Raw genomic sequence first — 26,886 nt, 5'->3', positions numbered from 1 at the left:
TTTTTTTAATATTTAAACAAAAAAAACCCCTTCATTCTTTAATATAATAATACAAAAAAAAGGAAAAAAAACGGGTAGGAGGTTAAAAATACCCCCTCCTGTCTAAACCGCGCAATGCGGTAACTCCCAAAAAAAAATTGGTGTGAGATAACTCACACGTAGCAGATGACTTTCAGGAAATAGTGCCTATCCAGTTCTCTCCCCCAACTCTCACTTCATCTTAAACTAACATCATCATTATTTAATATCCCTTTTTTTAAAAAAAAGCATTAGTAAAAAAAAGGACAACTCTTCTTTTAATCAGCTCCAACTGCCGAGTCACCATTACAACCATTCCTTCTTGGAGCACGGCTCTTTTCTTCCATCTCTTGTCTCCTTAGAGATCGCGGCGAACTATGTCTCTGTTGAAACTGAGTAATTGGCAGCTCTTGAGCAAATGTTATAGCTTCCTTTGGAGAATCAAAGAACTTTGGTTGGTAACCATCTTGAAAAACCTTCAAAACAGCTGGATATCTAAAGGTTGCCTTGTAACCTTTCTTCCACAACAACTCTTTAGCAGGATTGAATTCCCGTCGTTGGAACATAACTTCTTGACTCAAATCCGCATAGAAGAAAACTCAATTATTTTGAATCATCAAGGGTGATTTTCTCTGTTGTGCATTTCTAATAGCCACTCGTAAAATTATTTCACTGTCGTAATAATTCAAACAACGAACCAAAACAGGTCTTGGACTTTGACCTGAAATAGGTCTTCTACGCAAGGCTCTGTGAGCACGTTCCAGTATTATACCTTCCGGGAAATGTTCTTGACCCAGCACCTGCGGAATCCATTCAGTAAAAATTTTTCTTGGGTCTGGTCCCTCCATACCTTCCGGCAAACCAATAATCTTTATATTGTTCCGTCTGGATTGGTTTTCCAAATAATCAATCTTTTTCACCAAATTTTTATTTTGAGTTTGTAAGTCTTCGACCATCTTGGTCACATCAAAAACTTGATCCTGTATTTCGTCTATATCTTCTTCACACTAGTTAAATTTATCTCTCACTTCAAGCTTAAAAGTTCCAAACTCAGCCATCTGTTGAGAATGTATTTTCACCAGAGTATTAAACCTAGTACCAAGTTCAGTCATAATCTTGGATAATCCCTGCATTGTATAAGATAATTTAGATTCAAGATTCACAAAAATCTTTTCAATTGGAAGAGATTTTGGCTCAACAGATTCCTGCTTCTTCTGCATAACCAAAGGATCTTCTGTTCCTTCCTTCATTCTGGTTGCCTTCCTTGTAGTATGACTGCGTGTGGAAACCCCAGCCACAGCCTCTCCAGCAGTGACTGGATGACGCTGGCCGGGGTTTTCCCCAGTCCATAATGTATTAAGTTCTCCCAGTACATCAAGTTGTATAGGTTCTTCTATCTCAAGAGGTGCAGTTTGCAGCTCCACCTCTACAGTTGACAAATGCCTTTGAGTAACTCTTTGTTCTAAAGGCTGTTTTGCGCCCTGTCAGAAATAAAACTTCTCACACATGAGTCTCTTTAAAACTGATGACACGACAAGCTTTATTTACAAGTCTGCAGAGTTGGACTCAACTGGCTTCTCACCAGTTAAGCCCCGATACATACAGTGCATTGATTTTTATACCCTTGTTGTTTGCCCTTCCCCTTCTTATTAATACTGTTTTAATTGGTTAGTATTGCAAAAGCATTCTAAGTACAACTGCATTTTTAATTATCACGTTCGTTACGTACGCTGCGAACTCTACATACACTAAATTCTGTTTCTCACCCTTCTTATCAATCTTTTGTCTCCTGCATGTCTCTCACTATGACCATGAAAAGATATGTTTAAAAAAACATATCCAGCTGAACTTTTTGTCCTTGGCTGCTAGTAAGCTCCCTGTCCGTTCTGGCTTCCCTTTTTATGATTAATCATCACATTTTAACTTAAGCCATTTTAACCTAAATTCTCTATCTATAACAATCCACCCCTTTCTCTCTTTAAAATGTGTGTATTATATATATGAATGGGGATTTTAACTCGGGGAAGAGAAACGTCTCATGATAAATTAATTTCGTGCTGAAGTAAAATTCTAACGGGGTCTCCCAGTTCCCCTGGTTGCATAGCTTGTTGGACAATGGAAATCACCAGGCTGCGTAGACAGCGAATAATACAGGGCAAAACAAGTAGGAGGAATAAAATACCTCCGATGACCCACAATAAGGTACGCCACCAGGTTCCTCCAAACCATTTGTCATCCAATTTAATTTTGCAAAAGGATGCCAGGTTTGAACCGGTACATGGGACAAAGTACGAATATTATCAGCGATTTTTCGAATGGCTTGGCCATTATCATCAATCTGTAAGCAGCAGTTAGTCAAATTAAGCTTTCCACATACACCTCCTTCTGTGGCTAGGAGATAGTCTAGGGCCAGACGGTTCTGATATATAGCAGAGCGCATTTGACCTTGCTGGGATGCAAGTAATTGCAGGGCTAGAGCTGTTTGATTTGTAACAATTTCAAGGACTGCTTGCAAGCGAATAATGCGATTTAACATATAAATAGGAGTACGATAACCCCAGGATCCATCTTGAGCCCATGTAGCGGGACCATAATATTGAATTATGCGTTCTGGAGGCCAATCATCTCCCCATTGTCCCAAATGTACCGTGCTAGAGCGAGGCTGACGGTGTAATGTATCAAAAATCTTCACTCCTAATTTATGACCGTGATCGTGGGGTAGGAGGAAAAATTCTGGGCGGATTATTCCTAGGAAACAAGTTCCACTCCACTGTAAGGGGAGACGAGTATAAGCTTTATTACCACATACCCAGAATAATCCATTTGGGGATACTCCATATCCCCGTTCCCAAACTCTTTTATGAACGGGGTTTGATTGGTATGGTCCTGTGATGGTGGAACTGGTACAATTCCAAAGCTGAATACTGCTATTAGACAGGGGTAGGCAATTAGTTTTAAAAACAGTGGATAAGAACCAAGTCAGGGGTTTAGGAAACCAAGTGAAAATACCAGGCGAAATGCGAATCCATACAGCCTTGCAGGGACTTTTTCCTACTGGGTATTTGCCGGTTCGTGAGAGACAATAAAAACCAGAGGGGACGTTAGAGAGAGACCAAGTTTCTCTTGATCTCGTTCGGTTAGTTGTCCAAATTCGGGAAATCATGGTCAATGAATTGAGGGACTCCCCCCACCAAGGCCATTGCTCTGACATCCGTGGACCCCCGCAGACCCAACAATTGGTTACATTAAAAGTTCCTGCAATTCTAGTTGCAAGATCAACAAAAAGGTTATCTCCCCCAACTGCATGACCGAAACTTTCATGGTTATTTGGATGGACTCGAACTAAGTCCGGTTGTCTTAAAGGGGCAGGCACTTTCGAGTGTGGAGTGGAATTTCTTATTGGAACAGTACGCTGGTGTATGCAAAACCAGAGTCCATCAGGGCATGGTGGGCCTGAGTCACCCTTCCAACCGTTAAGAGGGAAAGGAGTGGTATTAGGAATCTGTATATAATGACCCATATTATTTCCTTCTTTTTCCACACAAGGGGTATATGGATGTTGGGTGGTATTTTCTGCCCAGCATTTCTCAGGAACTGAGGTATGGGAAATAAAATTACCCTCCTTTCTTCCCCAAATGCGGTCCTGAAACAGGACCACTGTGTCTCTGCATTTCTTACATTTCACACCTGATAAAGACATAGGCAAACTAAGAAAAATCAAAGAACATAACAATAACATTGTGAATCAAGTCTTTCTGCGAAATCGCAAGGTAAGAGGTTTTTCTCCAGGAACACAAGTCCAATCTGAGTTCGTATCAGGGTCCTGAGGCGCCTCTACAGGTCCCTTAAATCTGGATGCGTGCTGCAGCTTCTGTAGTTAAGAGAACTTGGTATGGACCTTCCCACTGGGGCTGGAGTTTTTCAGTTTTCCAGGTCTTGATGAGAATCCAGTCTCCTGGTTCCACTTTGTGTAAAGAAAAGTCTAGAGGCGGTGTTTGTGCCAATAGTCCTCTCTTTCGTAAATCTGTAAGAGAGCGTGACAGTGCCTGTAAATAGTTCCTAACAAATATATCCCCTTCCCTCAAGGTGGGACACCCCTCAACTGTACTCCAGAAGGGAAGCCCAAACATCATTTCATAAGGGGACAACCCTACATCTTTTCGTGGGGCAGTACGAATTCTCAATAAAGCCAGGGGGAGACACTTTATCCAAGGCATTTTAGTTTCCACCATTAATTTTGTCAATTTCATTTTTAGGGTTCCATTCATACGTTCAACTCTCCCTGAGCTTTGTGGATGCCAAGGGGTATGCAATTTCCAAGAGACCTGTAATGCATTACAAATCAATTGCTGGATTTTTGAACAAAAATGTGGACCCCTGTCTGAATCTATAGAATCCATTATACCATATCTGGGGATTATCTGCTCTAGGAGGAGGCGAGCTACTGTAGAGGCTGTAGCATTTACTGTTGGGAAGGCTTCCACCCATCGGGTAAAGTGATCTATTACCACCAACAGATACTTCCATCTTTGGACTTGAGGTAACTCTGTGAAGTCGATCTGGATACTTTGAAAAGGGCGTATGGCTAATGGTTGACCTCCCATGGTCCCTGTCCTCATTACCTTCTTATTAATTTTTGTGCATAGGTGACAGTTCTGCACCTCCTGTTGGGCCAAGGTGTAGATTCCCTTACACACATATTCTCGAAGCACTGTGTCACATAAGGCTTGGGTGCCCCAGTGGCTCTGATGATGCAGGTGTTTTAAAATATTGCGAGTTATTTCTTTATTTAGAACCATTCTTCCATCTGGTGTCTTCCATGTTCCATCAGGCAACTGGCTTGCGCCCAGCTGAGCCATGTCCTTTTCTTCCTTAGCAGTGAAAATGGGAGCCTTCTTTATGCCTTGTCTTATTGGGATTAAGGTCAGCAAACGGACTTCTTGTTGCATGGCTGCCCTTTTAGCTTCTTCATCAGCCAGTCTGTTTCCAATTGCTGTCGGGATATCTCCCCTCTGATGGCCTGGTATGTAGACCACTGCTATTTCCTGGGGTAATGTCAAGGCTTCTAAAGTCAGAGTAATCATCTGTTCGTGTGCCAATTCTTTTCCTCTTGATGTAATTAGACCACGCTCCTTCCAGATCTTACCAAAGGTATGCACTACCCCGTATGCGTATTTGGAATCAGTGTAAATCGTTCCAGTTTTCTCTGCCAGTATTCTGAGGGCTCTCTGCAAGGCATATAGTTCACAGGACTGTGCTGACCAGCTTCCGGGTAGTCTCGTGGATTCTACTACTTTCCAAGTATTTCCTTCTATTATAGCATACCCACTTCTTCTCATTCCGTCAACACATCTGGCGGAGCCGTCAATGTAGAATTCATATCCTTCTCCCAGAGGAGTATCGCAAAGGTCTTCTCGGGTCTTGGTCTGAAGATCCGTCAACTCGACACAGTTGTGCTCCACCTCTCTCTCTGTTTCACTGCCGTATAAAAACTGAGCTGGGTTGCAGCTATTAATCTTTGCAAACTGTAGATCTTCTCCGACCATTAAAATGGTTTCATACTTTAATATGCGAGAATCAGTCAGCCATCGATGGGCAGTTTGTGTTAATAAAACACTCACAGAATGGGAGGTGTACACAGTCATCTTTCCTCCAAAAGTAAGTTTACGTGCTTCCTCTACCAACAGAGCAGCAGCCGCTACTCCCTGGATACACGTCGGCCATCCGCGAGACACTGGGTCCATCATTTTTGAAAGGAAAGCCACTGGGTGTCGCTGACTGCCTTTTTCCTGTGTTAAAACTCCCACAGCTGTTCCTTGGTTATGAGTGACAAATAGCTGGAAGGGCTGTTTTAAAGAGGGCAGAGTGAGTACCGGGGCTCGTGTCAGGCGATGCTTCAAGTCCTCAAACCATCCCTCCTCCTCCTGGGTCCATTTCAATGGATATTCATTTTCATTTGTCAGCTTTTCATACATAAACTTTACCAACGCTGAGTAGTCCTCTATCCATAACCTACAGTAAACCTAAGAGTCCCAGGAATTGTCTTATTTCCTTCTTATTACGGGGTAACGGCATTCTAGTGATTCCCGCAATCCGTTCAGGGGTAATCCGTTTCTGTCCTTTACTTATCTGGTGTCCCAGATATACCACAGTTCTCTCAACGAACTGTAACTTGTTCCTGGACACCCGTAGACCCTTTTTCCCCAGATAATTCAAGAGTCTAATTGTATCTCCCCTCATTTCTTGTTCCTTGGGTCCTGATAATAGTAAATCGTCCACATACTGCATTAGTTGGGAATCATCAGATTGTGGATAGTCCGCCAGGATTTGTTCTAGCATTTGTCCAAACAGGTTCGGAGATTCAGTGAACCCTTGGGGCAATACAGTCCACCGAAGCTGTCTCCGTCTACCTGTCCATGGATTTTCCCATTCAAACGCGAACATATCTCTACTTCCCTCTTCTAATGGACACGTCCAGAAGGCATCCTTCAAGTCGATAACACTAAACCACTCATGGTCTGGGGGAATCCGACTCATAATAGTATAGGGATTAGGCACCACTGGGTGGCGGGTCTGAACAATAGCATTCAAACTTCTTAGATCCTGAACTAGGCGATAGGATCCATCTGACTTTTTCACTGGGAGTATAGGGGTGTTATAAGGTGACATGCATTCTTCTAATAGTCCGTCTCGTATTAGAGTCTCAATTACCGACTGTAGCCCTTTTCTCCCTTCCAAAGAAATAGGATACTGACGTTTCCTTACCGGCTGATGACCTGGTATTAATGTGACATGTAAAGGTGGGATGTCCAGACCTCCTCGATTTCCCTCCTTATACCAGACTCTCTCGTCAATCTGCCGTTCATCCTCTTCCTTTAGAGCACAGAGGTGGACTCGCACTTCTCCGTCCACAGGGAGAGCACCCAAACCTAGGAGAGCCTGTAAGTCCCTTCCTAGGAGGTTAAATCCAGCCGACGGTAACAACAAGAGGTCTTGTACCCCTTCTCTTTCTTCCAGTTTCACTGTTACTTGGGGAATTATTGATACCATTCTGGGAGCCCCTTCTATCCCAGAAATTTTCAATTTACTTTTTACAGGTTCAGTCCCGATTGGCACAGTTATTACACTACTTCGTTCCGCTCCTGTGTCCACCATAAACACCACCTCTTCTCCCTTGGGACCAATTTTTAGTTTTACCAGGGGTTCCCTCTTATACTTGGTCCCTAACATTTGGAACCCCTGACCCCCCTAATCTTCTTCCATAAGTTCGAGGGCACGCAATTCCCTCTTGTATCGGGGGCATTCCCTCTTAAAGTGTCCTTCCTCATTGCAGTAATAGCACTTAACAAACCTCCGGGGTCTTCCCTCTCTTGGATATCTTGGATTGTTTAGAGGAAGGTTTTGTTTTCTTTCCCCTCTGGATTCGGCATTCATCTGTCGGATAGTCTGTACCATAACCTTTGTCGCCCTCTTTTGATCTTCTTCTTCTCTCTGCACATATACTTTTTGCGCCTTTTTTAACAGGTCGCTTAGGGGTTTTTCGCTCCAGTCCTCCTCCTTTTCTAGTTTCTTTCTAATGTCCTGCCATGATTTGGAAACAAATTCAATTCGAATAAGCTGTTCACCCATTGGTGTACTAGGGTCCACGCCCGCATACTGTTGGACATTCTTTCTCACCCTCTCCAAGAAATCAGTAGGGGACTCGTCTTTCCCCTGGTGGTTCCCAAATGCCTTGGTGAAATTGTGACCCTTTGGCACAGCCTCCCGTATCCCTTTAATTGTCCACTCTCTATATTGTCTCATACTTGCCAATCCCTCGGGTGTTCGTTTGTCCCACCTGGGTTCATTTCAGGGATATTTTTGTTCATGGGGCCTGGGGTCCCCAGGTTGTTCATATTCCCACATGAGGAGGGCAGCCCGTCGAATCATCTGCCTCTCCTGGGGTGAGAATAATGTTCCCATTATTGCCTGCATCTCTTCCCACGTATATGTGTTTGGTCCCAGGAATTGGTCGAGCTGTTCAGCCAGTCCTATAGGATCTTCCAATAACTTTTTCATTTCTTTCTTAAATCCCCGCACCTCTGTACTAGTTAGGGGAACATTCACATATCCCGTTCCCCCTCCCGGTCCTCCCATAGGAACTTCCCTCAGGGGATTTAGGCTTACTGAAAACTTTGATGGTCCTGGACCAGTCTGGGATCTTGTCCAGGGTCGGTTTACCGCTGGAAGTTTAGGGTCTGACTCCCTTAATTCATTCTTTTTTTCCCGGCCCCTTTCGGGGCAATCAGATTCATCACCTTTCCCCTCCGGTAATGAGCTTTCCTCGGGCGCAGTTGGCACCGGGGGAATATAAGGAGGGGGAAGGTTGTCCAGAGGTTCCCACTTCTTTTCTCCCGCTACCCTCAATTTAAAACATTTTGTTAAGGATCCTGGCCAGGGAACCCAACAAAATGCATATGCTGACTCTTCTTGATTCACCTTTGGTCTCGAATTTACATATATGTTTAATGCTTGTCTAACCCAATCCTCATCAGATCCAAATTTCGGCCACCAGACCGAGGAACCTTTAATAGGTTGTTTCGACCAAAGGAGACAATATTGAACCATCTTTTTCTTGTTTTTGTCTCGATATCTTTTACTATCCCAATTTTCAAACATTCTCCCCAAAGGGCTGTCAAGGGGAACTCCCAGGAATTGTCCTGAATTTTCAGACGAGCCCTTAGATTTTGATCCTCCCATTTTCCCACCTAGATCCGTTTATCGTTGCTGAGGACCCTCTCGTTCTGGACCCTACTCCCTTCTTCTCAGACACCTCGTCGGAGGTACTGTCCCTCCTTCGGTTACCGCTGAGGTTTCCCTGGGGTCGACCCCTCTCTTCTCGGCACTTCGTCGGAGGTGCTGTCCCTCCTTCGGTTACCGCTGAGGTTTCCCTGGGGTCTATCCTAGAGTCCCACGACAGGGTCCTCACGCCACGACAAAAGCTCTATACCTGATCTATTACGTTAGGTTTTTTTTTATCCTAACAGGTGTATCCAGTTACACCTGTTACCCAATCCCCACACCACAATCGTAAGTCGTTACTTACCGGTGTCTTCTCGGGGATTGAACCGTCACCCTTCTCCTCTCCGTCTTGTCGTGTCACCTTGTCCGGATACCACTCGCTCAAGCCGCCCGAAGCGACGAGCAAGGGACTAGGAGCCGCTGAACTCAGCGGGGTGCACCACCTCCGATGTCCCTCTTCTCGCCTCCCCTCACGGCTGGAGTGTAGATCCCGGATGAGCCCCCATTTGTCAGAAATAAAACTTCTCACACATGAGTCTCTTTAAAACTGATGACACGACAAGCTTTATTTACAAGTCTGCAGAGTTGGACTCAACTGGCTTCTCACCATTTAAGCCCCGATACATACAGTGCATTGATTTTTATACCCTTGTTGTTTGCCCTTCCCCTTCTTATTAATACTGTTTTAATTGGTTAGTATTGCAAAAGCATTCTAAGTACAACTGCATTTTTAATTATCACGTTCGTTACGTACGCTGCGAACTCTACATACACTAAATTCTGTTTCTCACCCTTCTTATCAATCTTTTGTCTCCTGCATGTCTCTCACTATGACCATGAAAAGATATGTTTAAAAAAACATATCCAGCTGAACTTTTTGTCCTTGGCTGCTAGTAAGCTCCCTGTCCGTTCTGGCTTCCCTTTTTATGATTAATCATCACATTTTAACTTAAGCCATTTTAACCTAAATTCTCTATCTATAACACGCCCTGTTTAGGGGGCTCTACCGATGTAACATAGAGCTCTACATCCGAACACTGTACCTCTCTCCTGGGATCCATTTCACGCTGAGTCCCGGTGTCTTTACTGCAGGTAGGCTCCAAAACTTGAACTTTTGGAAAATGTAGTTTTTTGATGATCTGTTGTCATTTTGTTTTGCTCTTTTTCACCAATTGTACCATCATTAGTTAAATTAACAGCACTGAAATTATCTAAACTTTTAAAGAATTTTAACGGGCATTTCTAGACAAAACAATAAGATAGAGTCAGGAGAGGACTGGAAGGCTCGTCTGATCCTTACGCCATCTTGCCACGCCCCCTCTTTCCAATGTTTTGATATTCTTCCTGGAGCTGGGCAACCAGAATTGCACATGCTTAATATATTATTAAACCTATTTCTGTTCTTGGTATGTAAATATCCTGTACATTTAATAATTGTTTTTTTTTAATTATTAAATCTATTTCTGTTCTTGGTATGTAAATATCCTGTACATATAATAATTGTTTCCATTCTTCTTGAATGTAGGCAATGTGTTTGAATAACTGTGAATTTTATTATGATGTGTTTTATGTCAAAAGGGCACCTAGGGTTACTTCATAAAGCACAGAATTTATATTATTTCAGAACTCATAAGTTCTTCCAAGCAACAGCTATAGAAATTCTTTGAATTTGGTTTAAAATTTGTCCACATATCTGATCCAAGGGAACATCAACCAGCAATTCCTACTGTGAACCCCTAGTTTCATTAAAATATACAAAAGCAAGAGATGCACTTATTTTACTAGAGCAGCATGGTTGGCATAACAGTTTGCGCAACACTTTTTCAGCGCCAGCGATCGGAACTGGGGTCCAAATCCCATAAGAAGTTCTCCCCGTGTCCGTGTGGGTTTTCTCCAGGGGCATCGGCTTCCTCCTACCTTTCAAAAAACTACCAGTGTGTAGGTCAATCAAGCGTAATTGGACGGCATGGGCTCGTGGGCCTTAATGGCCTGTTCAGTCCTAAATATCTCAATTTAAATTTAAAAAAACAAGTAATGTTCATAAGGTTTAATTATTCTAACACAATTAACAAACATAAATGAGGTTTATCTCTTGTAGTTGTAACTAAAGGCTTAACTTGATTTTCAGTTTCTACTGTCGTTGTCAATGCTCCTAACTGTGACAGGCCATCATATTTGAGCTGGCTTAATGATATACATTTGGAAAGTTATTGTTTTTCACATGCTCGTATCTCTGCCTCTGATTTAACGGGTTCCTAGGCCACTAAACATCTTGCAACTAAGAAATCAATGGAATAGTATTTCAGTCAAGTGTTAACTTGAAAGGTTAACTAATGTTCTAATTCTTTCAGAACCCTACCAGTACAGTGGCTGGGAATTATCTGCTGCAGACTTAGATGAAGAAGAAGAAGATGCTGCAGCGTTAGTAGAAGAAGCAGAAGAGGAAGGAATTGTAGAAGAGGAAGAGGAGCTGGATGAGGAGTTAGAAGTAAGAACAGTCAAAAATTGAGCAAGAGATGCATTTATTTTACAATTAATGTTCAAAAATTTCCATTTTCCATGTGTGACTATATATATTGGTGGGATCTGATCATTTTAGTTTCAATAAAATGAGCAGGAGAAAGAAATAATCAGCTTTAAAATATTCATTTGAAATCATAGCGAATATAATATATGATATAATCCAAGTTTTATATATTTTTTTCCAAAAAAAACTAATCCCTTACTCTCCCAGCATAATCAAGAATTAAGGAAAGAGCATTCCAGTGCAGGTGCAGAAGGTGAGTGCAGACAAAATGGGAAGATTCGTCATGGTGCACTGTCAGATATATTCAGAACCCTGGACCCGACTGAATGTGTACGCACCTGAAGTGCCAGTTGATGAAGTAGTCAAAGACGATGTGATCAAACAATAATCATGGCTTTTATTAGCAGAAACTAATGGTACAATAATGAAAGACAATAGATGCATATTCAGTTATATCCAAGGGGAGTGTCCTTAACAGTAGAGATAATGCACAGCCAATGTTAGTACAGCAAGGCTCACCAGAGGAGACAGGCAGCTTGGCAGACATTCACCACAGTCTCCCCCCGGCAGAAGAAGGGTTAAAATCCAAAGGACAGCTGCTAAGAAAGACTGAAGCAAGCGATACATGGATACCATATTTGGTCTTGAGATACTCTAACAGCCAAAATACGCCAGTATCTAGCAAGCAATCGAAATATAATGAGATGTTTTATGAATATATCAGCCTATCAGGTTGTTCACGAATTCTGGTGCTTCGTCTCAAAACAGGTGGCTCCTTTGCAACCTTGGGAACTGGTACAGGTCTTGGGTCTGTAGTGTGGGAAGGTCTGGGCTCTGGACCCGCTCCAGAATCACCAGCGTGAGCCAATGGAGCCTCAGCATGGCCATCTGAAAACTTACTAGGGGTCACAGGCTAGGGGGGTGAGTCCAATCTCTCAGGCTCACTCTGAGTAGGGGTGCGAGGAAGGGGTGAACCAGGCGAGGCCAGATCTCTTAGGGGTACAGTGTCAGTACTCCCGTCTGGGAATTTAACATGAGCGTAATTGGGGTTAGTATGCAGTAGCTGAACTGGTTGGACTAGGGGGTCTGTTTTACGCGACCGAGTGTGGCTCTTCAGCAGCACGGTTCCAGGCTCAGATAAACAGGCTGGTCAGTCCATCACAGTTCCTGATTTCCTAGGAAAGACAAACATACGTTCATAAGGTGTTTGATTTGTTGCAGTACACAATAAAGACCGAATAGAATGTAGTGCCTCAGGCAGCACCTACTGCACTGGTTAGCAGGGTAACCATGTGTTTTTAAAGCAAGATTAACAGTCTTCCAGTCTGTAGCATTAGCCCTTTCAACCTGTCCATTGCCCTGCGGGTAGTAGCTCGTGGTTAGGCTGGTAGCAATCCCCTTTCGTAGCCGGGCTCGCCGCAGTTCAGCGCTTATGAATGCTGAGCTTCTATCGGTATGAATGTAATTGGGAAAGCCAAAAATGCTGAAAATTCTGTCAAGTGACTTAATTTCAGACGCTGACGAGACGTCAGGGTAGGATATCACAAAGGGAAACCTGGAATATTGATCAATTACAGTAAGGAAATATACATTTTTGTTGTTGGAAGGTAACGGCCTTTTAAAATCTTAGCTAAGCCTCTCAAAAGGTCGGGTGGCCTTGATGAGAGTGGCCTCTGGAGCTATGAAGTATTGAGGTTTGTATTCTGCGCAAACAGGACAGCTTTTTAGTCAGTTTCCTGACTTCTTCCAGAGAGTAAGGAAGGTTGTTAGCCCTTATGTAGTGGAAGAATCTCATGACTCCTGGGTGGCACAGTCTGCTATGGATCTCTTTTAGCTCCTCCAGCTGAGCACCAGCAGCAGATCATGACAATGCATCAGAGGGATCGTTTAACCTGCCCGGTCTGTACTGGATCTCATAATTATAAGTTGAGAGTTCTATTCACCAGCGTGCCATCTTATCGTTCTTGATTTTACTTTTGTGTTTAGTACTGAACATGTAGGCTACAGATTTCTGATCAGTGACAAGAGTAAATTTTCTGCCGGCTAGAAAGTGTCTCCAGTAGCGAACACCTTCAATAATAGCCTGGGCTTCTTTTTCAATGGCAGGATGTTTAAGTTCGGGTCCGCGTAACGTGCAGGAGAAGAATGCCACAGGTCAGCCCTTTTGATTAAGGGTTCCTGCCAAGGCGCAATCTGAGGCATCAGTTTCCACTTGGAATGGGACATCCTCGTCAATGGAAAAGAGTGCAGCTTTGGCAATATCAGCTTTAATTCTCTCGAAAGCCTTAAAGGCCATTGGAGAGAGAGGAAAAGATTTTGTGTCAAACAGAGGGAGTGCCTTCGTGGCGTAGTCCTGAACCCATTTGCAGTAGTAGGAAAAGAATCCCATACACCTTTTAAGGGCTTTTGCTGTTTGGGGGTGGTAACTTCTTAAGGGGGGCCACTCTTTCCGGGTCAGGGCAGATTTCGCCCTTGCGGACAATGTAGCACATAATGGGTAGCTCTGTCGCGTTGAACACACATTTGCCCTCATTAAATGTAAGGTTGAGTTCTTTAGCTGTTGCTAAAAATTTCTTTAAGTTGTTGTCATGCTCAGCCTGTGTTTTTCCACAGATAGTGACATTATCCAGATAGGGAAACGTACCCTGTAACTCATACATCCTAACAATCTTATCCATTTCCCTCTGAAACACTGACACACCATTAGTGACTCCAAAAGGTACCCTTTTAAACTGGTATAACCCCCCCCCCCCCCCATCAGCCTCAAAGGCTGTATGGGGTCATTCCTTTTTTTTAATGGGGATTTGGTGGTAAGCTGCTTTGAGGGTGGCAGGGAGTAGGCATCCAGGTTAGTGTAACAGTTGATTATCTGGCTGTAGTCAATAGCCAGTTGTTTCTTAGTGTGATTTTTCACAACTACCACCTGGGCTCGCCACGGACTCTTACTGGGTTCAATTACTCCCTCTTTAAGCAATCTCTGGGTCTTAGCTTTGATAAACTCACGATCCTCTTTGCTGTAAGAATGGCTTTTAGTGGCAATCAGCCGGCACTCGGGGGATAAATCACTGAAAAGGACCGCAGTAACTAGCGCGGGGGATGGTAAGTGTGGGTAGTGGCCCACTGAAATTTAACACTACATTGTTCATCTGAGATTGAATATCTAACCCTAGTACCACAGGGGTGCAGAGCTCCAGCATAATAAAGAGCCACACATCAGCCAGGTAATGTCCCTGCAAATTTAAAGTAACTTTACACTTGTCCCGTACAGTTTTTGTAAGTTCACTACAAGTCATCGATATCTTTCAGTTCGCTGGATATCTCCGCAAATTTAAGGCTCTGACAACTCTCTCGTGGATGAAGCTGTCAGCACTCCCCGAGTCGATTAGACAATCAAGAGTCTCAGCATTCACCTCCCCCTTCATAGTCGACCGTTCCAGTCCGCAACATCCCCTAAGCTTTGGAGTCAATTGAGTATCACAGAGGATCTCACTTTGCCGTCACTTGAAGTCGATTCAGCCTGCTCGTCTGAAGATTCCCCTTTTTCACAGTTGTCTTCCATTCCTGCAGCTCCAGGACGCATTTTCTTGGTGCTTCTCTTCTTCTGATCAGTGGGAGTACTTTTCGCCTTACACACTTTAGCAAAGTGGCCGAGTTTCCCACAATAGCTGCAGGTAGCAAATCGAGCCGGGCACTTCTGTCTGGGGTGCCAGCTCTTATCACAGAAGTAGGATTTTTCAGGAGTTTGCCTTTTTCTTTCCTTCTGGGTTCCAGCACTCCTGGATGTTTCCTTTTCGGTTTCTAGCATTTCACTGGACTACATGGCATTTCTTAGTGTTTTGGCTAGAGTGACTGCCCAGTCGTAAGTTAAGGGCTCCATCTCCAGCAGCCTTTGTCAGATGTAACTGGAGTCAATCCCGTTGACTAAAGCATCCAGCTTCAAGGTATTGCGGTGTTGTTGCACATTGACTGCCCTGACATCACATTCATTTGCCAGTGAGTCGAGAGCCAGTATATAGGCAGCATCACTTTCCCCGGGTTTCTGGCGTCTAGTCAGCAACTGGTGTCAAGCAAGCACCACATTCCATGGCGCTACATAGTAAGCAGACAGACATTCCCGGGCTATAGCCAGAGTGGTAGCTCCCTGTGTTATGGAGAAAGGGACCTCACCCAGCAGAGAGTTCAGGTGGCCCTACTGTATCGCCTCAACCACGTTGTTTCGAGCCATGTAGTAATTGAAACAAGCAATCCAGTGTTTGAAAATTTCTCTGGCTCTCAGGGCAGACTGGTCGATTATCAGCCGCTCTGGCTTGAGTGCTTCATCCATCTCTGCTAATAGAATTGTAGTGCCAGTTGATGAAGTAGACAAAGACGATGCGGTCAAACAATAATCATGGCTTTTATTAGCAGAAACTCATGGTACAATAATGAAAGACAATAGAGGCATACACAGTCATATCCAAGGGGAGTGTCCTTAACAGTAGAGATAATGCACAGCCAATGGTAGTACAGCAAGGCTCTCCAGAGGGGAGACAGGCAGCTTGGCAGACATTCACCACAGTCCCCAACTATGATGATAAAAAATTTAATCAGGACATTTCCTTACGATTGGCAGAGGCAAATGAAAATATTTTAATAGGGGGAAACTTTAATCTATGTCTGGATCCTATGCTGGATAAGTCCACAAAATGAATAACTAGGACTAGAGCAGCAAAAACCACCATTGACTCCATGAGGGAGCTGAATTTGATAGACGTGTGGCGGAAAAGGCATCCGAGAGAGGGATTACTCAGTTTACTTAAAGCAACATGATTCCTACTCTAGAATAGGTTTTTTTCTGGCTTCATCCCATATAGAGGGTAGGATCATGGAAAATGAGTATAGGGCAAGGCTCCTCTCAGACTATTCCCCCAGTTCTGACCTTAGAAATGCCAGATAAGCAGGACACAGCACACAGGTGGCGTCTTAACCCTCTATTGTTGAAGAAACCGGATTTTTGTAGTTTCATAAGAACAGAAATAGCCCTGTTCTATGAGGACAACTGCCCCTCTACTCCAAATAAATTCCTTAAGTCATACTTTGAGGGGCCAGATAATTGGGTATACAAAGATGGTCAAGAAAAATTATATGAGGGATGTGGAGGGATTGGAGAAGGACATTACCTAATTAGAGAAGGACTTCCAGGAATCAGGCTCAGAGGACCACTATAGAACTCTTTGCATCCAGGGAGACAGCCAATCCCCTCCCATTTCTAGTTTGTGCCAGATGCATTACACTCAACAGTCTGCCAATATTGTCTGCTCCTTGTCTCTCCTGAATAAAGCCTGACTGGTGTTTGTTTATTCATTTTGGCAGATGCAATGCCAATCTGTTTGCCAGGGCCTTGGCAAGGATTTTGTAATCAGTATTCACAGAGAAATTGGTCTGTAAGAGGAGGGCAAATGTGGGGGTTTACCCTTCTTCAAGATTGTTATAACAATCGCCATGTGAAAGATTCAGGGAGGGTCCATGTTTCCATTGCCTGATGTATCACCTCCATATACAGAGGCATTAGTAAGTCCTTAAATTCTTGATAAAACTCAGGTGGGAATCCATCCTCTCCTGGAGACTTGCCAGTTTGTAGCACACCCAGCTCTTCCTCTGTAAGAGGAAGGTCTAGTCCTGCCTGCTCCTCTGAGCTTAAATTTGGGAGATCCAAACTGGACAGAAACTTGTCCATTTGATTAGGATCCCCAGCCAATTCAGATTTGTACAGACCTTCATAAAATTCTCTGAAGGTCTCATTAATTTCCTTTGATTTATACGAGATCTAGCCACTCCCTTTTGACAGACTTGAGTGGGAATTTTTATTTAAAGTGCTGGAGAAGGTGGGGCTAGGGCCAACTTTTCAAAATTGGATTAGGGCATTATCTCATACACCCAAGGCAATGGTTGCGACTAATGGACAAATCTCTTCAGCTTTCCCACTTTCCAGATCTAGTAGCCAAGGGTGCCTGCTGTCACCGGCTCTCTTCATGCTAGCAATGGAACCATTGGCTGAGGCCATTTGCCAGGACCCAGACATTAAAGGTTATAGAGTGGGTTAGGAGGAGCACAAAATCAACTTATTTTCTGATGATGTGCTGATATATCTGACAAACTCTGCGACTTCTTTGCCTCAACTGCACGTAGTACTGGAGGTCTATGGGAAACTCTCTGGGTATAAGATCAATTGGGGGAAAAAGTGAGGTGATGCCACTCACCAAGGGGAATTACAGCCAACTTAAAGAAAATAGCAATTTAAAGTGGCCACAGGAGTGGATAAAATACCTAGGAGTTAACATTGATGGCAACTTAAATAATTTATACAAGTTAAATTACACCCCCTTGCTAGAGAGAGTCGAGGAGGACTTAAACAGATGGATGCCCTTGCCCATAACGTTAGTGGCCAGGATTAACAGCATCAAAATGAACGTGTTGCCAGGATTCCAGTATCTTTTACAGACATTGCCCATGCAGTTGCCCTGAGGTTTCTTCAAACAGCTGCTACACAATGTCAGAATGTTTCTCTGGAATGGTAAGGTGGGAAGGGTCTCTGTAGAAAAATTAACATGGGACTATAGTCTGGGCGGACTGAGAATGCCAGACCTTAAAAAAATACTATTGGGCAGCTCAGTCGAGATACATTGCCTCTCACTTCCAGGGAGGAGGTGTACCATCCTGGGCACAAATTCCTCTGTACTTGGTGGGTGAGAAGGATAGCAGAGGTCTTTATTTATAAATGGGATGCTAAATTGATGTCAAGAAAAAAGGGCAGCCCCATATTAAAACAAGTGACTAATATATGGAACAAAATTAACTAATATCTGAACATCAAAGTGGGGCTGTCCCCAAAATGTCCCTGACTCCTTATAAATTAATACCACTAATGGTAGATAACAAGATTCTGGACATGGTGTCAGGTGCATAGAGGACTGTTACGAGCAGGGAAAATTAATGACGTTGAGCAACTCAAAAACAAATATGACTTGTCGAATCAGACATTCCACTGCTATCTTCAAATAAGCTCTTTTATACGGGAAGTATTGGGTCCAAGTATGGCCCTACCTTGGTGTAGTGCCATAGAGACCATGATTCAAAGGGGGAGTGGAAAAAAATTCATTTCTGCAATGTATTTCTTGCTCCAGTCAGATAGACCCAAACCGGGACTCCATAGATCAAGAGAAAGATGGGAGTCGGACTTGGGTACTGTAATTGATGAGAGATGCTGGTCCAACTTATGCTGAGAAAACATGACCATGGTCATCAATGCAAGGTACAAGTTGGTGCAATATAATTTTCTGCACCAGCTGTATCTAACACCGCAGAAAATAAACAAATCTAAACCAGAACTCTCAGATCAATGCTTTAGATGCGGCATTGCGACTGGGACATTCATGCACACAACCTGGTCATGTACCAGGTGAGGCCTTCTGGGTAGATCTAGGCCAAGCCCTAGAGAAAATCATAGGTAAATAATTCCTGCAGGACCCAGAGCTGTTCCTGTTGGGAAACATAATGGACATAAAGCTTACAATGAAGCTGTCCAAATTTCAAATACAATTTGTGTTAATCACATTGGCAGTAGCCAGAAAGTACATTGCGGCTACTTGGAAGTCCGACTCTAATCTCAGTATCGAATGATGAAATATGGAAATGCGGAACTGCATTCCCCTGGAGAAAATAATTTATAACTTGAGAAACAAATATGACACCTTTCAAAGGATCTGGCAGCTGTACATGTGCCACATAGGCGTATGGCGATGATTGATTCCCCCATTCCCTGCTGTGGTGTCCTCCCCCCCACATACCAATCCCAATCAAGGAAAGTCAGGAATGTATATCAGCCCAACGGCTGCCCACTGAACCGCAACAATTCCTGTTCCCAAATTATTATTTATTTCTCTGGTGTAGAAAGTTTTTGTTGTTGGTCGAAGTCTGGATGAGCTGTCTTGTATTAGATGTGGAGGGGCTGGAAAAGACACGAGCCTGTGTATACAGTCAATAATGAGAACGGAGTATATGTAAATTTGAATATGAGATGCCAATAATGGCACTAACAATGTATATGGCTGTCCAAGCTTGTGTGAAAATATAAATAAAATTTTATTTAAAAAAAACAATAATCTGGATAAAACCCTCAGACCTGATGGGATATACCCCAGGTTATTTAAAGAGGTAGATGAGGAGATTGATAGGGCTTTGACAAAGACCTTTGCGTCCTCAGTAGTAACAGGTGATGCCCTGGAGGACTGGAGAGTAGAAATGTTGTTCCTTTGTTCAATAAGGAAAATGTGAAAAATCCAGAGGACTACAACTTCATGACCTTTAAAATAGCTATGGATAAGAGCAAACAAAAGGGAAAATATTTAATTTGGAAAGGGCTAATTACAGACCAGGGTGTGGTGATACACCACTAGCCTACTTCAGGGGGAAACCTGTGTACCTGTAGGAAGAGCACTGGAGGACAAGGCAACACCTGGCCGGCTGTCAATCAGCCGACCTGAATGGACCAAGCATTTCGTCTTGGTCCATTGAAAGTATGCCTTTCAAAGCCTGCCAGCAGCTCAGTGGCCCTCTACCACCAGCCCTCCTCCCACCATGGTCCCAGCCATGTACAATTACCGGGTGACGCCATTGCCCCTGCAGCAACTTCCAGCCTCCCCAACCTTGGCAGCTCTACTTCCAGCCTAGCCGGCAACGATCGCTACGTGCATGCCATGTGCTAGGACCAGCCCTCGACCATGCCAGCGCCGTCCCACTAAGATGCCACGTCTGTGGACTACAATGACATCACTTCCTGTCCACGGAGTGACATCATTTTCACCACCCGTGATGACATCACCAGCGCCGATGGCCGATGGCATGACATCACTTCCCCTGGCGCAACCAGTGCAGCCAGGGAGGAAGGCCAGCCATGCCACCGCCACATACCCCCATTAGGTGTCGCTACATAGCCCCATGCGGTGCCGCCATCTTGTGCTGGGCAGGCACAGGTGCCACAGCCACCCGGGCCCTCCCAGGCCTACAATGACCACAGCATCGACGACAAAGATGATGTGGTTAACACAGACGCTGACCAGGCTGCCCTACCGACGCACCCCACGTCTCCAGATGCCGTTGATCGCCACCTGATGCACCCCACGCCTCCGAACACCACCGTTTGCTACCCACTGCACCCCACACCTCCGTAGATGTGGGGCCAACTGGCCAACACTCACCTCTTGCGACGCCCCCATCACTGCAGGGAATGCCGCTGGCCGCAACTTGGCTCCACCGTCAGGGAATGACGACTTGGACCCCAAGATGATCCTAGCAACCATCACATTGACAGAGACATCCCTCACGGCCTCAGGCACTCCATGATGGACATCAAAATTAGCAGGCAGATAATGAAGTGCCTAATTGACAGTGGCAGCACCAAGAGCTTTATTCACCTGAGCGTGGACCACTCCCTAAAACTCAAAATCCACCCCACCACCTTCTCTATCGTCTTTGCCACCCAGGACCGAACTATTAATACCCTTGGGCGCTGCTCTACTCTGTGGGTGGGGGGAGGGGAACATACACCAGGTTCAGGCTCCTGGTCATGCCCAAACTCTGCGCCCCATTCCTCCTAGGCTTAGACTTCCAATGTCACCTGCAGAGCATCACCCTCACCTTCGGGGGGCTCCTATCCCCACACACTCTACAGCGCACCATCCAACAAGCCCCGGCCAACCCGTGGCTTCTCCATGATGCGCATCGCCCTCCCCGCCCTATTCTCACACCTCACACCAGACTGCAAGCTGATAGCCGCCAGAAGTAAGCGCTATTACGCTGCGGACAGAGACTTCATCAGGGCAGAGGTGCAGCGGCTTCTGGTGGAAGGTGTCATAGAGCCCAGCAACAACCCATGGAGAGCCCAAGTCCTGGTGGTCAAGGGGGACAGCAAGCTGAGGATGGTCATGGATTACAGCCAGACCATCAACCAGTACACCCAGCTGGACCCCTTACCGAGGATAGCCAACATGGTCAATGAGATAGCCCGCTTTGGGTATTCTCCACGATTGACCTGAAGTCGGCCTATCACCAACTCCCCATCCACCCACGGGACAGGCCTTACACTGCATTTGAGGCGAACGGGCGCCTCTACCAATTCCGCCAAGTTCCATTTGGGGTCACAAACGGGGTCACCGTCTTCCAGTGGGAGATTAATCACATGGTAGACTGGCACAAGTTAAGGGCGACTTTCCCGCACATACATAATGTCATCTGCGGCCACAACCTGCAGGACCACGATGCAAACCTGGAGAAATTTCTCCAGACAGCTGAGGAGCTGAACCTCATTTACAATAAAGAGAAGTGCATGTTCAGCACCACCCGCCTCTCCATCCTGGGATACACCGTGGCACATGGTGTCATCGGCCTGGGTCCAGAATGGATACGCCCATTAATGGAGCTGCCCCTTCCCGACAGGCTCAAGGCCCTCTGCAGGTTCCTTGGCCTTTTCTCCAATTACTCATAGTGGGTTCCTTGCTTCTCAGACAAGGTCCGCCCACTGGCCTAGGCCTCAACATTTCCTCTCCCACCCGAGGCGCAAGCAGCCTTCACGTGCATCAGGCAGGATATCGCAGACGCCACGATTCATGTCATGGATGAGGACTCCCCCTTCCAGGTGGAGAGCAATGACTCCGATGTGGCCCTTGCTGCTACCTTAACCAGGAGGAGCGCCCAGTCACCTTCTTCTCCAGGACCCTCCACAGTTTCGAGCAAGGGCACTCCGCCATTGAAAAGGAGGCCCAGGTGATGGTGGAAGTTGTCCACCACTGGCGCAACTGCCTAGCTGCCAGGAGATTCACCCTCCTCACCAACCAGCGTGCAGTGGCATTCATGTTTAATACCACACACAAAGGCAAGAACGATAAGATCTTGCACTGGAGAGTCGAGCTGGCAACATACATCTACGACATCCAGTACTGACCGGGAAAGTTTAACAACTCTCCCGATGCCCACTCCCGGACCTGCGCATCGCTCCACGATGACCAGCTGCAGGCCCTGCATGAGTCCCTCTGCCATCCGGGCGTCTCTGCTTATACCATTTTATCAAGTCCCGAACCCTCCCGTACACCATTAGGACATGACTGAGGCATGCTGGGTCTGCACAGAATGCAAGCCCTGCTTACTCTGCCCGCCCCAGGCCCACATCATAAAGGCTACTCGGTCCTTCGAGCACCTCAGCACAGACTTCAAGGGCCCCCTGCCTTTCACGAATCAGAATGTCCATTTCCTCATGGTCATAGACGAGTACTCCCGCTTCCCTTTTGCCATCCCATGCCCAGACACCTCCACAACCACCGTCATCAGGGCTCTGACGCAGATCTTCACCATGTTTGGCTACCCCGTGTTCATCCACAGTGACAAAAAATTATTAAACAATATTAGAGGACATGAGTATTTGGGATGGGTGGATTGTTGCAGCTGGAACAATTGGTTTGCAGGCAGAAGACAGAGAATGAGATTTTAGTATTTGGATTATGTGATGTGTAACAAAATTTAAATACCATTTGATTATCCTTCCAGGATGAAGATGCTGCTCAGAAGAAGAATCGGCAGTTGGGTGAAAGTAAACATTACTGCCCTGTGGCATTAAAAGAAAAATCAGTTATTTTTCCAGGTGATCAAGACTGTGCTGCTAAATATCGAGAAAAATATTATTACTTTTCTAATCAAGATGCTAGAGATAAATTTTTAAAACATCCAAAAGATTACATAAATGAAAAAGAACCTCTGAAGGTAATGATCTTTATGGACTAATAATTTTCTGCAGAATGAAATGAATTCGTTAAATCGAAACAAGCCTTTTTTGCAATGGTTTAAATGGTCATTTCTATTGCTGAAGTTGCATTCATTATGTGTTTGTTCTACTTGATGTGGTCAATCTTAAATCACAAATATTAATTACTTTCTTTCAATAATCTAAAGCAAAAAGACATTCTGAAGATTGTGGCCCTTGAAATTTACATAATACTTGATTATTGGAATCCAAATAGCCTATTTATACTTAAATATGGCAAACAAGGTATACTCACACACATTCAACTTGCTTTATTTTGCTTTTGAATAGGCACCTCCAGTGAGACTATTTGTATTTGGAGCCAAGGGATCTGGTAAAACAACCCACAGCAGATGGTTGGCAAATAAATTGGGTATCTTTCATATTCAATTCACTGAACTTCTCCAGGAGCATATTATTTCTAAAACTAAAAGAAAAATTGGGCCTGAATATGATGATGAACCAACAGAGGATGAGCTGGCTGATTTAGCAACCATTGCAGCCCTTGAAAGAGGAGAACAACCTGAAAATATTGAGGATGTACCTAAAGAAAAATATGAGGTAGATATTTAAATATAAAAATAAAAATTAACATCTTCCCAGCGACAACTTCAAAGCACACTCTAGAATTCTCTGACAGCCTAGTTATTGGAATAACTACTGACGAAATTTATTGATGTAAAAATAACCCTATTACACTTTCTTCAGTTACAGCTTGGTATCTTAGTATTTCTACCATTTTCAGCTTTTATCATTCATTATATTGCTAATATACCCAGTAATGTACTGTATATTATGATGTGTTACACCTTTTCTAAGGTGGTGATCAATGATTGGTTTAAGTACATATTTTGAGGAAAGCTACAACTCTCATGGTGACTTCCAATTTTCTTTGCACAAATACCACATAGTTCCTTGATTGTTTTCAACATTTTCTATTTTTTTTAAAGGCAGTTATGTGAAATTAGGCCATAGATCAGCCAATGTCTCATTGAAAAGCAGAACATTTTAAGGGCTCTTTCTATCTTCTAGTGTTCTCTTTCTTTCTTGGGTCTCAGTGGAAAATTGTGTTTATTTTTAAGAAAAAGATTCTAGGAAGGATGGTACTACCTTGGAAAGGATGCATGAATAATTTTCTAGAATACTGTTGAAACATGGAGAAGTTAGAGAAGCTGGTGTCTTATGTTGGTAGAGAAAAGGTATGGAGATAATGAATGGAGACTATAATAAATTGGAAACTCCAATGACATAAGAATCAGGAACAAGACAAGAGGTATTTAATGTGATTTGCTACACCTGTTCTGGATGATTGCAACTATTTTTCAGTATTGGGATGTAGGAGAGAGATAATAAAGTTAGACCAAGGAAGAGTGTTTTGGATATCTATTACAATTGCAAATTTAGAAATATTTATTAAAGTACTAACAGCATGGATAGAGAGAAAAACTAATAAGTCAGTGACCAGAGGAAATAGATTTAAGATAAAGAGAAAAAAAAACAAAGGGTGAGATGAGGAGAAATGTATTTTACAGAAAAAGTTGTTAAATGGTTGACAAAAACATGTAAAAAAAGAATGGCAAAATGCTGTTGAGACCAAAGTTGGATCTGCCATATTCATATTGGATATGAAATCTGAATGTGGATAGTACAAGAGCTTTTAATGGCAGAAGACAAGAAAAAGTATTTTTCTTATGTCCTTATGCTCATGTTCGTAGAGCTTGATATTTGATTTGTTAAGTGGTCTGTTTTTGTCGACTGAAAATTATTCATCACAACCATGTCAGGAAGAAGAAGTGGAATTTACTCCTGAAGAGGAGGCCATCAAATTATTTTTGACTGAAGATGAACAACTACCACCAGAAGTTCTTGATAATTTCATTCCAAAATGGTGGAATGAAGAACCATTTAAGTGAGTTTAATTTATTTTTTTGATTAACCAGATACATTAATTCTAATTTTATGGACATAATTTGCAATCCTGGACGTTATGTTTGAGTACTGTATTTTTGTACAAATTAAAATCTTTTATTTGGACGAAAGTTAAAGAAGTTAAGGGAGAGAGATGGTTGTAAGAGCCTGCAAGGAGAGAGAGAGTTTGTGAAGTTGGCAAATACAATTGGAGCCCAGCCAGATCAGGTCAATTAGCATGAAAGGGGAAGTCAGGTTGATAATCAAGTAAATTTGAGGTTGGGAATCATTTGGAAGGGCAGTTGGGTGATCAGAACAGCAAAGATATTGGTAGTTATCAGGAACTGGGTTCAATTTGGGTTGACACTCATGTGGGATTATAGTTGGCTGTGATCAGAATCAGCAATCTGGATAAAGGCCAGGGGTGGGGAGATTGACAAGAGGATCGTGCCAAAATGTAGGCATTGGAAGAGAAGATGGGTGGAAGATTGGTGGATGGGGTTCAATTGGTGAAATAGTGCTGGGTTTGAAAGTTCCGAACGGCAAATGTAAGCAGCTCAATGATTCCCACTATGAAAACCGATTTATTCCAAGCCTCCCCATAGTTATTCATGTGCAGGAAAATGTGATTCAATATGCTCCACGCGCACCAAAAAGAACATTGCATGGAGTGCAATCTAGTTAGCATTTCACTCCTTTTCAGTTTCTAACAGAGAAATAAAGCTACACCATGCAATCTAAATTCTGGACCATAAACTAATACTCTACAAATTGACAGACAAATTTAAATAACTGTATAATTTAAAAATTAAGGCAAATCTGAGCTCAGTTTCAGAAAAAAGAAAAATATTTCTCTCTTTGCCCTTTCTCCATTTAGATAGTGCAAAATTTTTGATTTCTAACTTGAAGTACTCATCTTTATGAAATGTTTTCACTTTTTGAATAATATAGAATTCATAGACTCTTTACCATTAGCTTATTCCAGGAGTGAATGTCTAAAGTAAGTATCACATTACACACCCCTATGATTTAATTTCACCATCAACTGCCCTACAATGCAAGGGGACAAAAATGGAAGACAAAATTGAGGGTTTACATTAATCTTGTTATTATAAGTATTTGAAAAATAATGAATTGATTTTATATATTTATTTATATTCTGATAGACTTCTTAAATTGTGTTTAGATCTTCAATAATTTATCAACTATGATTTCCATATCCATCACCTTTGTAATGTCAGTAATAACTGCATACAAATAAACTCAAGGTTCATCAGACTTAATTTCAGCTTCAGCAGATTATACTGTAAATATCCACAATGAGGAGTTAATAGAATCCTAATTTGTCTACCTTCTACATTTATTGATAACTAATTATTTAGTCTTACTCCTTAGTTCCATTATGCCTCTTTACAAGATATGAAGTGTTATGGACTTTCAAGCATGAAGATTTCAATTCCCAGTCAGTAAAGGAATCTACCATTTTTTGTGATATCATAAAAAAATAATCAAATATTACCATATTAATTTTTTCACTAATGTTCTGAAGGGAAGAAAGAGCCTGTCAGTGAAGGACCTGTCCTCCATACAACTCTATTCCCACACTACATGATTAACTCTGAAGCTGTAACAAGATAAAATAAGCAGGTTTTCCAGGATTCAGATTAATAAGGAAGAAAGAGCACTTCAAGGGTGCAACATTGTATTTTACTAAAGCTTTAGTTGCCCATTCAGAGCCAGCTCTTCAGCACTTGACGTCCTGATTTGCGGAAACTGCCAAAATGTTTGGCCTGGAAGTCAGCCTGAAGAAAACTGAGGTCCT

General features: G+C 43.3%; 1 protein-coding gene across 17 annotated transcripts in view; it reads left to right on the top strand.

Moving 5' to 3' along the window:
• ak9 (adenylate kinase 9) overlaps window positions 1-26,886 on the top strand; it is a 371,922-nt gene that overhangs the window by 231,990 nt on the left and 113,046 nt on the right. For all 17 annotated transcript variants that reach the window (XR_011340758.1, XR_011340759.1, XM_069887555.1 and 14 more), the window contains 4 exons: window positions 11,151-11,287; window positions 22,904-23,116; window positions 23,448-23,717; window positions 24,941-25,065. Coding sequence is in view for 15 of the 17 variants with exons in the window: in XM_069887555.1 (XP_069743656.1) it covers window positions 11,151-11,287; window positions 22,904-23,116; window positions 23,448-23,717; window positions 24,941-25,065 (745 nt within the window). In the remaining 2 variants the exon portion in view is untranslated. The remainder of the gene's footprint in view (window positions 1-11,150; window positions 11,288-22,903; window positions 23,117-23,447; window positions 23,718-24,940; window positions 25,066-26,886) is intronic.

This window comes from Narcine bancroftii, chromosome 6 (genome assembly GCF_036971445.1).
Source record: "Narcine bancroftii isolate sNarBan1 chromosome 6, sNarBan1.hap1, whole genome shotgun sequence".
Lineage (NCBI taxonomy): Eukaryota > Metazoa > Chordata > Chondrichthyes > Torpediniformes > Narcinidae > Narcine > Narcine bancroftii.
The sequence above is the reverse complement of the archived record's forward strand: the minus strand, read 5'-3'. Positions and strand labels throughout refer to the sequence as shown.